Source organism: Aspergillus fischeri, genomic scaffold, assembly GCF_000149645.3.
Source record: "Aspergillus fischeri NRRL 181 1099437636265 genomic scaffold, whole genome shotgun sequence".
NCBI classification, from domain to species: Eukaryota; Fungi; Ascomycota; class Eurotiomycetes; order Eurotiales; family Aspergillaceae; genus Aspergillus; species Aspergillus fischeri.
Window position 1 is genome coordinate 1,470,891 of NW_001509761.1, and position 11,311 is coordinate 1,482,201.

Consider the following 11,311-nt stretch of genomic DNA (forward strand, 5'->3'; position numbering starts at 1 on the left):
CATCTTGTGTATCCTGTGTCATGATGGATAGGTACGTATGTACCTGCCCCATCCTACAGCATCCACTCCCACCCATACCCTTGTCAGTTGTAGTCTGTACTAGTGCAAATCGCTTTGTATTGGATGAGAATCATGTCGTCGTCTTGACTAGTAACAGCGTGTCAACGTCGTCTGCCGCGTATCGGCACTGGAAGGAGTCCACACCGTCTTTAGCTAGCGCATCCCAGCATGGCCATCTTGCGTTGCCTTGCATTTTGCCAAGTTGGGAGGAAGTAAGTTGAAAAGCACGAGGAAGACGCTCGGTCCATGCTGATCCTTTGTCTTTTTCGTCAATCTATAACTTCTTCTCCGTCTTCTTTGTCCTATAGCGTAGACAGCACATTGTTCTATTTCTTCAAAAATGCTGTCGTCGTGGCAGAAAAAGTTCTTCCAGTCTCCGGAGCACCCTCCAGCTGAGGGTATTGCCCCTCCTAGGGACGATGGAGTGCCGAACCCAGAGACTGTCACATATCCGGATACCAAGCACCCTTCTGAAATCGTCAATCATGATGCAAGGGAAATGCTGCCAAATGAGGAGGCTCAAGACGGTGTCACTCAAGCTGAAGCTATCACGCTCACATGGTCCAAGACCTCTCTGGGAGCTGCCTATTTCCTGTAAGCCAAAAGCAAATCTATATTTTGAGGATAGCCGCTGAGCTACGTTAAACAACAGCATGTGGCTCTTGTACCTTGTCAATGGCCTCCAATCTTCCATTACCGGCAATCTCTCTGCCTACGTGACCAGCGGTTTCGAATCCCACTCTCTGATCCCCGTTATCTCGATCGTCTCCAGCGTCATGTCAGCGGCAACCTACATGCCGCTGGCGAAAGTCTTGAATCTCTGGGATAGATCTATTGGTTTCCTAATAATGGTGGCGTTTGCCACTCTGGGATTGATCCTCTCTGCGACGTGTCACGACATTGGAACCTACTGTGCCGCACAGGTAGGTCCTCCTGCTCTTCCCACTAAGCACAGACTGACCCGCTGCAAAGGTGTTCTACAGCATTGGCTTCGCCGGTATAATCTTCAGCGTCGATGTCATTACGGCCGATACGTCGACACTTCGCGACCGAGGTCTCGCCTACGCCTTTACGTCTTCTCCCTATATCATCACTGCGTTCGGGGGCCCTGCTGCGGCGGAGCACTTTTACGACTCGAACTGGCGATGGGCATATGGCTGTTTCTCTATTGTTTTGCCCGTCGTTGCCCTGCCCATGTTTTGCCTGCTGCGCTGGAATCGGCACAAGGCAAAGAAGAGCGGGCTTTTGAAGGCCAAGCCCGGCAGTGGCAGGACGTGGAAGGAGAGTATCAGGCACTATATCATCGAGTTTGACAGTAAGTATTTTTGGGACATCCGGAGATTCCATACTAATTGTCCTAGTACTCGGTGTCTTCTTCCTAGCCGCCGGCCTTGTGCTTTTCCTCCTGCCGTTTTCCATTGCCGGCTCCACCGAGGATGACTGGAAGTCGGCATCCATCATCACCATGCTCGTGATCGGTCTCCTCTGCCTTCTTGTCTTTGCTCTAGTCGAACGCTTTGTGGCACCCGTCCCCTTCCTCCCCTGGGCTCTTCTAGCCTCTAGAACCGTCCTCGGTGCCTGCATGGTAGATGTCTGCTACCAGATCGCATACTACTGCTGGTTCAACTACTATACTTCATACCTCCAGGTCGTCTACGGTACCAGCATCACAACTGCAGGATACATCACCAGCATCTTCGACGTCGTCTCGGGCGTCTGGCTATTCGTCGTGGGGTTCCTAATCAAGAAAACGAACCGTTTCCGCTGGCTGCTCTTCATCGCCGTCCCGCTCTACATCCTTGGCGTCGGGCTCATGATCTACTTCCGCAGACCCAGCTGGTCCGTCGGGTACATGATCATGTGCCAGATCTTCATCGCCTTCGCGGGCGGCACCATGATCATCTGCCAGCAAGTCGCGGTGCTCGCGGCGTCGGACCACGACCACGCTGCTTCCTCGCTTGCTTTCCTGAACGTGTTTGGCACGATGGGAAGCGCCGTGGGGAGCAGTATCTCCGGGGCGATCTGGACGCATACCCTGCCTGGTGCGCTGCAGCGTCTGCTTCCTGAGGAGGTGAAGGCGGATTGGGAGACGATCTATGATTCGCTGGAGGTGCAGCTCAGTTATGAGAGGGGGACTCTGGTCCGCCAGGCCATTGCCCTTGCGTATGCCAGTACCCAGAGCAAGATGTTGATTGCGGGGACGGCTATCATGGCGCTGTCGCTCATTTGGATGTTTGTTATTCGGGATATCAAGCTTACCAAGACACAGACCAAGGGAGTTTTGTTCTAGTGTGAGGTTTGTTGCTGCCAGATGAGCCTAAAAGGGGAGATTGGGAACTTTGAGTGGGAGGACTGCTCCTGTCCATTACGATTGTTAATGATGTGGGATATTATGGGTGGCCGTTCACCCTGAAGATGACTGTGGGATGTGAGATGAGGGTAATGGAAAGACACTGAAGAGTTATGTCGAATATAATTTAATGTTTTATAAGAGTTGCTCAGTCAAATTCTTTCGCTTTACAGAACCCTCCCTCTAAGGAGTAATTAATCCTTGATAAAGCTATCGACACATAGCATAAGCAACTTCGGCTATAGATGCAACTTCTGCAATGAGCCCCTAGATGCAATGGTACAATTATGTCTCTGGCACTATGTGAGTTCCAAAGGCCTCTTGACTAAAACATCATAGACTATCCTTTTCTTCCTAATGGTACTTCATGATCAAGTGATGCGAAAATTCTGTCGCCTTAAGGCTGGAATCCTTGTCATTTCCCTTGGCATCTTGGCAGCGTTATCTGATCAAGATCATTCTTCTTGTACTAAGGTACTAGGAACCCACCAGTAAGTCAGTAATGACAGCATTTCATGGAAATACAGCTGACGGATATCCACCCATACCATACGCTGTATTTCAATGTGGACATGATACTAGCGTTGATACGGAGTATGGTATTTCTCCCTGCTTTGATCTGATAAAGACAATGACTTGGCAGTGGGACGAGAAATGACTCCTAGATGATCCTACAGTGGACTCGGTGAGAAAATCTTCTTCTGTGACCCCATCCGGATGATGAATCTGCCGTGCTCATCTTATCAATCTGTTCTTCCATCAACCCCACTTTGTCCGACTTCGCTTCCTTAGCGACTCTTCCGTCGTAGTCCATGTGTACGGGATCGAGATTTGCTGCGGCAACTGGAGAAGCGCGTTCATGTTCTTTTCTTCAACACCTTGCTTGGTACTGTGTTTACTGCTCATGTCAATTGAGGCCTCTCGGTTTTACAATTGGTTCTCAATAATCAGAAGAGGGAGTCGATGTTTAGTTCTCATACTGAGGTTTGATGTCTACGACACATCACCACGAACCATGTACTCAAATGGAAGACTCCCAATCTACCATCTTATCTTCCCGGATGGTCACCTGTCCCGTCCAATCCTCTCTTTTCTGCGCGAATAAATTCCAAGCCTGCTCAGCAATATTCCCTGCATTCAGCGCTGGTGCTGATGGAGAGACCGCCCCGCCCACTACCACCAAGCCAACATGCACACCTTCCGGGGTAAATGCTTTATCCAACGACTTGACCAGATTAGCCTGAGCGGCTTTAACCATAGATAGTGAGAAAAGCTCTGGAATGGGATCAACAGGGAGCAAGCTACTCGTGACGAGGAAGGATGGTCGGCAATCAGTCCCGCTCGTTGCTTTCGCACGCAGAAGGGGCATCGCCCATTTCGCTACCGCATAGAGAGCGAGATTAGACACCTGTCGTGAGTCAATATTTGCCACTCACTTTGCATGAGAGTTGAAAATACCTTGAAATCCTCCTCAATACCCGAAATCGGAAACTCAAAGAAGGGGCTGGGTGCTACCCGCGCCGCATTGAAGTACACACATTCCAAGTCCCCGAATTGTGCGACCTCGGCGAGTGCCTCTTCCAGACGGTGCAGATCGCTAATGTCAACCTGCCAGGTCTGCACAGTGACAATGCGGTTGGCGCTCGCTGCGGAAGCGAGTATGGTCTCTCGGTCTTTCTCCAGCTGGACGGGGTTTCGTGCGAAGAGAGCAACGTTGTCGAAATATCGCTGGGCAAAGAGGGATGCAACGGCTACGCCGATACCAGGGCCGGAGCCGATGAGGAGAAGGGTTTTATTTGACATTGTGTGGATTTGAAGACCTCTCTGATAATGTGGAGAATTGGGGTGGGAATGAGATCTAAAAGTCTGGTATTTATATCGCGCTGAGGTGAAGGTGGCTTGCGCAAATCAATGCTAGCGGCCGCTGGTGGCATATCTGGTGACTTTATAGAATGTTTGCCTCTATTTCATTATGTCTGTAGCGTGGCAGCAATCAGAATGAAAGTCAAACAACTGTCTGGGCCAATTGAAATCCAGAGGTCTGCAACTGAGTCGCGGCTTAATTTCCATTATTAGATGCGTGCATTCTCACTGGATGTAAAGGCACTGCTTTATTGACATATATGTCAGCACTAGCGGCCGCACGGCCGATCCTACTAGGTGGATGAAAATGGAAGCAATGTGAGGCAAGAATGCACAAGGGAGCTTTTAAGTCTTGCACATTTGTCATTTTATTCCTGCTGTCATCATGGTCTTCCAAGATCTTTCCATAGCTGAATAATAAATGGCAGATCTACATTCTACGGGGGAAGCGAACCGGTACTATATAATGTAAAGTAGGATCCCATATCAGTACGTTCATAAAATGCAGAATCATAAGCGCTAATGATTCACTTGACATCCCTTCTGCGTACAAGATCACATACTAATCCCTCCTGCTGCACAAACCATACATTTTTCGTCTTCCATTCCTTCTCTGGACTATGCAGTCGGATCTCAAACTCCCGCAAAAGCTGCGGGATAATCTTATGCATCTCGATAAGCGAAATGTTCTTACCAATGCAAGTCCGAGACCCGGCCCCGAACGCGAAGAAGCTCTGTTCCATCTTCTTCAAGTGCTGCGGGTCGCTGTCGATCCATCTCTCGGGAATGAACTTGTCAGGATCGGGGAACACCCGCGCATCTCGGTGGAGAACCCATGCGTTAATCCCAACAATGGTTCCATCGGGGAAATGTCTGTCACAGATGGTGACCCCGCCCTTGGGCACTTCGCGCTCGAGGATCAAACCCACGGATGGATGTAGTCGCATTGCCTCCTTGAGAACGGCCTGTAGATAGGGCAGGTGATTCATGGACTCTCGGTAGGAAATCGGGTGGCTTAGTTTCCCCTCTCGGTCGGCATTATCGATCTCGGCGTTCAGTTTGGCCAGGACGGACGGGTTACGAAGGAGGAGGTAGAAGACAGCTCGCAGAGCAATGGCAGTGGTGTCTGAACCGGCAAACACGTTCGTCGACAGATGGACGATGACGTCCCGGGTGGTAAGCTTCTCTGGGTCAGACACATGGATGGCCATCCACCTGGACAGCATGTCCTTTCCTGCTTCTGGTTTCTCCGCATCGAGCTCGCCGTCTCGCTGCAGCGATGCTCGCGAATTGATAGCCTTGAGAGTGAAATTCAGGACCTGGTTCCATGTCTCCATGCTGGGCATGAATATGGGGAAAAGCGGATTCCCCAGTAGCAGCGGGTGAGCCTCGGGGATCTGACCACACACACTAGCATACACCAGCATCCCCTGGATTGCTTCAATCATGCCGTCGACATCCTTTCCCTCCTGCAGAAAACCGAGTTTCTTGGCAAAGGTGAATTCCCCGACCACATCAAAGGCGTAGTATTGCAGCCACATACCCAGGTCGACGGACTTCTTGCTATTCGCGAATCTCGCCAGCTGATTGATGAATATCTCGGTGCAGGAGTCTACTGCGGATTCAAGTTCCAGCAGCGAGGTCATGCTGTAGGCGTTTGCCACTGGCCGCTTTTGTTCCCGGTGGAACATCTCGTCGCGGGTGGAGAAGAGGTTCATCTGTGGCTTTTTGTTCCATGATATGCACTGGATGGGATAGAAACCGGTCTGCTAGCGTCAGCCATTATCATTGGAATTTTTGACTGACTTCTAACCTTTGTAAAGCCCTTGTTGAGACCGTAGATGATCGGAATAGCACTGGGATCTCCAACAGATACGTGCTTCGGACCAATGCGCACCAGCGGTCCATACTTGCGATGCAGGTCAATGGCGGTAGTGTGGTGATCGCCCTTCCAGACACTGTGCAACTTCCACAGACGAGTCCATTTGGCGATTGCGGGGCCTGGAATTCCCGCAAGGCTCCTACGGAAGCGATTGGTGATTAGACGAAGGACCACCACGGCAATCACGACGTATGCGGCGTATGCCTTGAATGACGATAGTATTGAAACTTCCATGCTGACTGACAGATGAGTTCAGCTTGATGAGTGTGCGGTAATATCCAAAGCGATCCTTGGCGTCTTATATGCTTGAAGATAGTAGCACAACTATCGGCTCACGTTCTCACATCCGATGCGGAGACCCGATCGGAAGTGCCTCGGGTGCGACTTGCTTATAAGGTAATTCTGAGCACTGATAAGGTGGTATGATAAGTGCATGTCTGTCCGAGAGAGGCGAATCCCACGTGGGGGAATTGCGGAGGCGGAGAAGATCTACAGCCTTGCGCGGGGAAACAAGAGCACCGATCAAAGCACAGCCAATGAGAGGTAGTCTGCGGTCCCAGAAACAAGTCGACAATTAGACTTTAACTTAATTTATCGGGGAGGATTTCTGTTCTCAATTATCCAGGGACATTGGTATTCATCCGACCGACAAGGCAGTCATCGCTTCCGAATTCTTGCAGATCATGAAGATCGAGGGTAGAAGACTACTATTAGACTTCAGAATGCGATATTCCGTCTAGGGACTATGGGGTGATCCGAATATGCGGGGAAAGGAACTGAGTTGGAGACCTGGTGGCCCTGAGTGAAGAAAATCGGTGAGGCCTTGTCCAATATCCTGCAACATATGTAATGCAATCCCTGAACGCTATGCTCCAGGCTCGGGGTGCGAAATTGCAACCGATTAAATTGCACGTGGATTCGACATAGACATGGCGATCGCAAGGGGTGATCCCTTGGCTGCTTGATACAGTATGACATAATCATATCAGCTGCTAGTTAACTAGTTAAGTTATAAGCATTCCAGCGGTATGCATAAGCCTTGCATTCTTTCCCTTCCTCACTGATTTATATTTTGCAATATATCATAGTACCCTCCTTATCAGCCTGTGCGATAGTTTGTATTAGTAGCGAGATTGTGATGTCAACAATGGCAGATCGTCCCCTAATCCAGAAACAAATTCATGAGACTATGGAAGTTTTCTTAAGGGCTACAATGCTTCGACATCAATTCCGCCAATTCAAAGATTAGCAACACGCCAAGCAGCACCTGGATTAACGCTTCAATTCGAAATGCACAAGCATCACTTCTCATCACCTGATAAGATGTGTGCATGCTGTGAATCTACCTAAGACGAGGGCCAAATTATATATATGTATGACATCCTGCACCATCCCCGATCAGGCGTGGTGGGGACGGGCGCTAATTATAATGATTGATCACCCGTGGATTGACGACCCGAATCGCCTCCAATTCGCTTCCAATACCGTCAATTCGGATCAAATTGGCCTCCATCTATTAGCCATGGCTCGCTCTGACACACAGTAAGTGCGCTTCCACAACGCCATCGACGTATGGCTTTAGCATGGCATATTGATCGCCGACATGAGAGTAGGACAACAACGACGGCCACCAGCTTCCCCGCAATCCGGGCGTGCATCTTCGACTTGGACGGGCTTCTCATCAACTCCGAAGACAAAATCACTCGATCCACCAACCGGCTTCTTGAAAAGTATGGAAGACCTGTCTTCACTCCGTCAATTCGCGCCTCGCTTATGGGCGTCCCCGACTCAACAAACAGCGACCTGTTCCACGACTGGGCCAAGTTGCCCATCTCCCGCGAGCAATTTGCCCGTGAATTGAGGGAAGAAGTGCACCAACAGTTCCAGACTTGTACCCCGCTGCCTGGCGCGGAGAAGCTCTTGTCAAACCTCGGCCGTGCACGTAGTGCTTCTTCTGGCGAGCGGATCGAGCTGGCATTGGCATCTAGCACCAAGACCCATACCTTCGAATTGAAAATGTCCAGACGGGAAACCAAACAGCTGCTTAGCATTTTGCCATCTGAGAGGCGGGTCCTGGGTGATGACCCACGAGTGCGACAGGGTCGAGGGAAGCCAGCGCCGGATATATATCTTGTCGCGTTGCAGGCGTTGAACTCTACAGCAGACTCTGGGAAGCCCATCTTGCCCAGCGAATGTTTGGTCTTTGAAGATAGCGTGGCCGGGGTAGAGGCTGGGAGAAGGGCGGGGATGAGGGTTGTTTGGGTACCGCATCCGGATCTGGGGGTTGAATATCAAGAGAGGCAGAAGGAGGTGCTTGCTGGGAGGACGGGAATGAGTCAAATCGGGGACGAGTGGCAGCTAGGAGAGATTGATGACGGCTGGGCTGAAAGCATACCGAGTCTGGATCATTTTGATTATGAGAAGTATGGTATTGTTGCACCATCCTAGGTGAGCTATTGTCGACCCAAATCGGTTCTCCTGGAATGACTGGATCTGCTCCCACGCAGGAGGAATCTATCCATCGATGTAAATAAAATGTAGATGAGGATAGATACAGAGGACATCTATCTATTTACCGATGGGATGCCGGTGAAATTCCTGCTATCTATTTGACCCTACAGTGATAAGAAAATGTCAGTATACACCAAATATAGGTACCTCTTTATGCTAAGGCATGCCTCGTTTGCAAAGGTACGACTGACCCTCCTCAAAACGTTGCTTCCGTTCGCGCACTCTACTGGTCCCTTGCGACTCAGAAAATAGAGCCAAAACTGGTGGAGTAAAGTCGATCTCTTCCGTGCTAAATCACTTCCACCTTGATACTGAGATTGCGCCTGTGCCCGCCTGGGTGCTCCCATCCACCATGCTCAGCACCTAGTAATCGGCAATAACATGGCACAATGACCACTCCACTTCCTTTAAGCACATATTTGAAGGCGTTTTGTCTCAGGTAGTATACCATGCATTTAACTTTTGTAATACTGATTGTCTGGCTAAGGCTCGGAGTGCGGCCGGTCTGTACAATATCCGATGGCAAATACTCGCTCGCGTAACATCTGCTGCACTTACATGAATACCTATCCTGGTAATAGAATACCGAGGCAATACTCATTAGTATACTTTGGAAGGCAAGTAGATACGATCCTCTAATTGGCCTCCAGTGCCAATGTAGAAATACAGAGTGGTGGATCTCGACATCTATGCCGTCGCTTATATGTGTAGACGACACTGGGCTATGCATGTACTAGTTTAGACTATTATGGCATGATCTTGTATTTTTGTTTTATCCTTAATAGGACAGGTCTGGTATCATGTGCTGCTGTGTTGTGGTTATTACCCTTTGCAGCGAATGGTGAGGTCACCCGCCTCTGGTAAGTTGCAAACGTAACACACCATCGAATGTCAATGACATAGGGCCACATTGGGCTCCATCTACATTACCCACACTTTATCATATAAAGAATCAACCTGATCAGCCAGTTGTCAAGCAAAACAATAATCACAGGTCCAGATCATTTACAATCAATAGGCTACATCACCCATACCAAGACAATGTAAGCCCACACCTTCTCCATATAGTTCTTAAGTTCCTGCTATTCTAACATGAGACACTCTTATGAAACAGATGCCAGCATCACAAGGAACAGTGAGAGGTTCTGGCCACAACATCCATGGTCAATTTTTCGTCGACGGCATCATGCACAACCTCGATGTATACATTACTGGTGAACCTCTTCCACACTTCAACGTCTCCAACGCCAGGTTGACCTACGAGTCGCCCAGAAAATTGCGGGGCCGCGAACTCCTTCAGCCTAGCTCACGGGTTGGAGGATCCGACATTTCTTTGTCTCTGACGGGTCCTTCAGGTACTCAGTCTATTACCGGTCAAATTGAACCGCCACTGTCAGAGGATTTCCAAATCTCTGGGCAGGGAGCTTGGGGGGTTTATAAAGATGATGATGACGACTAAGGAAAAGTCTGCTGTTCTCATTCCCGCCTGGTTCTTTGATACAGTACCTGTTGTCTCTTTGAATTCAACCTAGCGACCAATATCTCAGATGGTGCAATGAGTAATGATGTCCATCCTGGAATAGGTGGTCACACCTCTTTAGATAACTGTGGGTTATGTTATGTAGTGCAACCCTCAATGTAAGCGCTTGATAGAAGAACCAACCTGAATGTCCCTGGCACTAAATTCTAATAATAGCTATTAATAAAGGATGGCATATCATGTAGTATAATGTTAAAAATACTTTTATGAATGCTGATATTAATGTTGATATATCCACTATATTACCTATAGGGGTCTATAATAATCCTAAATATAGGAATAAAGTCTGCCATCTTAATAAGGCTATATATATGGCCTAAAGCAATCCCCAAGGCTTTGGTATAAATACCTATCTAAAGTCCTAAAAGAACTAGATTTTCATGTCCTTCCTTATGATGAAGGAATATTTATAAATGCCACTAATAAATTTATTATTATATGCCATGTGGATGATATACTTATAATACATGAAAATCTAGCCTATATTAGAGAGATATCTAATAAGGCTCAAAGATTTATAAAACTAAAAGAAATAGGTTCAGTGAGACAAGTTAATCTCCATTGATCTTGTCAAAGCTTGCGAAAAAGAATTGCACGGCATGCACTAAGAAGAGCTAATCTACCAACGTAACTCAATTAAATTAATAGAAGTTGATGAGTTGAAAGAAGGCGAAAGGACGTAGTAATGAGCGGGCCTTTTAAACCCCATCTATCTCTTCTGGTAAACTGTACTCGGAGTAAAATGCTCTGAGTTGCTTCCGTGGCCCAAAGTTACATACAAAAACCAAAGAAATGAGGAGCAAAGCAACAATTAGTAAGAGGAGACTATAAGTAACTCTCCGCTTACATTGACAGATCTTCTTCTTGGCTCGTAACGGCCGGCATCTGATCTCCTAGCGAGGCTCGTTGACTGACAGTGTTAGTACTGTCGTATGTCGGGTTGTCGGGAATCTCAGGATACCCTTCTGATGTTTTCCCATAAACTGTATGCCAATTGAATGGTGAGAGTGGCTTCTGCAGTCTCAGTCGATTTTGTTTTTCTTTCTTGGTTTGCCATTTATTTTCCGTATAAAGAAGTAATATAGATCAATGAGAGCTTACTTTA

The 11,311-nt window shown here is 48.3% G+C and overlaps 4 protein-coding genes across 4 annotated transcripts, besides 1 other annotated feature; 2 read left to right on the forward strand and 2 right to left on the reverse strand.

Moving 5' to 3' along the window:
* Nucleotides 1-400: 400 nt before the first annotated feature.
* Nucleotides 401-2,350, forward strand: mirD (putative MFS siderophore iron transporter; the record flags this gene model as incomplete). Its single annotated transcript, XM_001259094.1, has 4 exons — nucleotides 401-654; nucleotides 713-983; nucleotides 1,033-1,375; nucleotides 1,422-2,350. 4 exons carry the CDS (start codon nucleotides 401-403, stop codon nucleotides 2,348-2,350), a joined length of 1,797 nt encoding a protein of 598 aa, XP_001259095.1.
* A 1,081-nt stretch (nucleotides 2,351-3,431) lies between these two features.
* Nucleotides 3,432-4,213, reverse strand: NFIA_005620 (putative short-chain alcohol dehydrogenase; the record flags this gene model as incomplete). The annotated part of the gene is made up of 2 exons (XM_001259095.1): nucleotides 3,432-3,818; nucleotides 3,869-4,213. 2 exons carry the CDS (start codon nucleotides 4,211-4,213, stop codon nucleotides 3,432-3,434), a joined length of 732 nt encoding a protein of 243 aa, XP_001259096.1.
* A 587-nt stretch (nucleotides 4,214-4,800) lies between these two features.
* On the reverse strand, nucleotides 4,801-6,389 carry NFIA_005630 (cytochrome P450; the record flags this gene model as incomplete). The annotated part of the gene is made up of 2 exons (XM_001259096.1): nucleotides 4,801-6,039; nucleotides 6,087-6,389. 2 exons carry the CDS (start codon nucleotides 6,387-6,389, stop codon nucleotides 4,801-4,803), a joined length of 1,542 nt encoding a protein of 513 aa, XP_001259097.1.
* A 1,288-nt stretch (nucleotides 6,390-7,677) lies between these two features.
* Nucleotides 7,678-8,603, forward strand: NFIA_005640 (putative HAD superfamily hydrolase; the record flags this gene model as incomplete). Its single annotated transcript, XM_001259097.1, has 2 exons — nucleotides 7,678-7,697; nucleotides 7,769-8,603. The coding sequence occupies 2 exons, from the start codon at nucleotides 7,678-7,680 to the stop codon at nucleotides 8,601-8,603; spliced, it is 855 nt and encodes a 284-aa protein (XP_001259098.1).
* Nucleotides 8,604-10,513: 1,910 nt separating this feature from the next.
* Nucleotides 10,514-10,744: a mobile genetic element.
* Nucleotides 10,745-11,311: the final 567 nt, after the last annotated feature.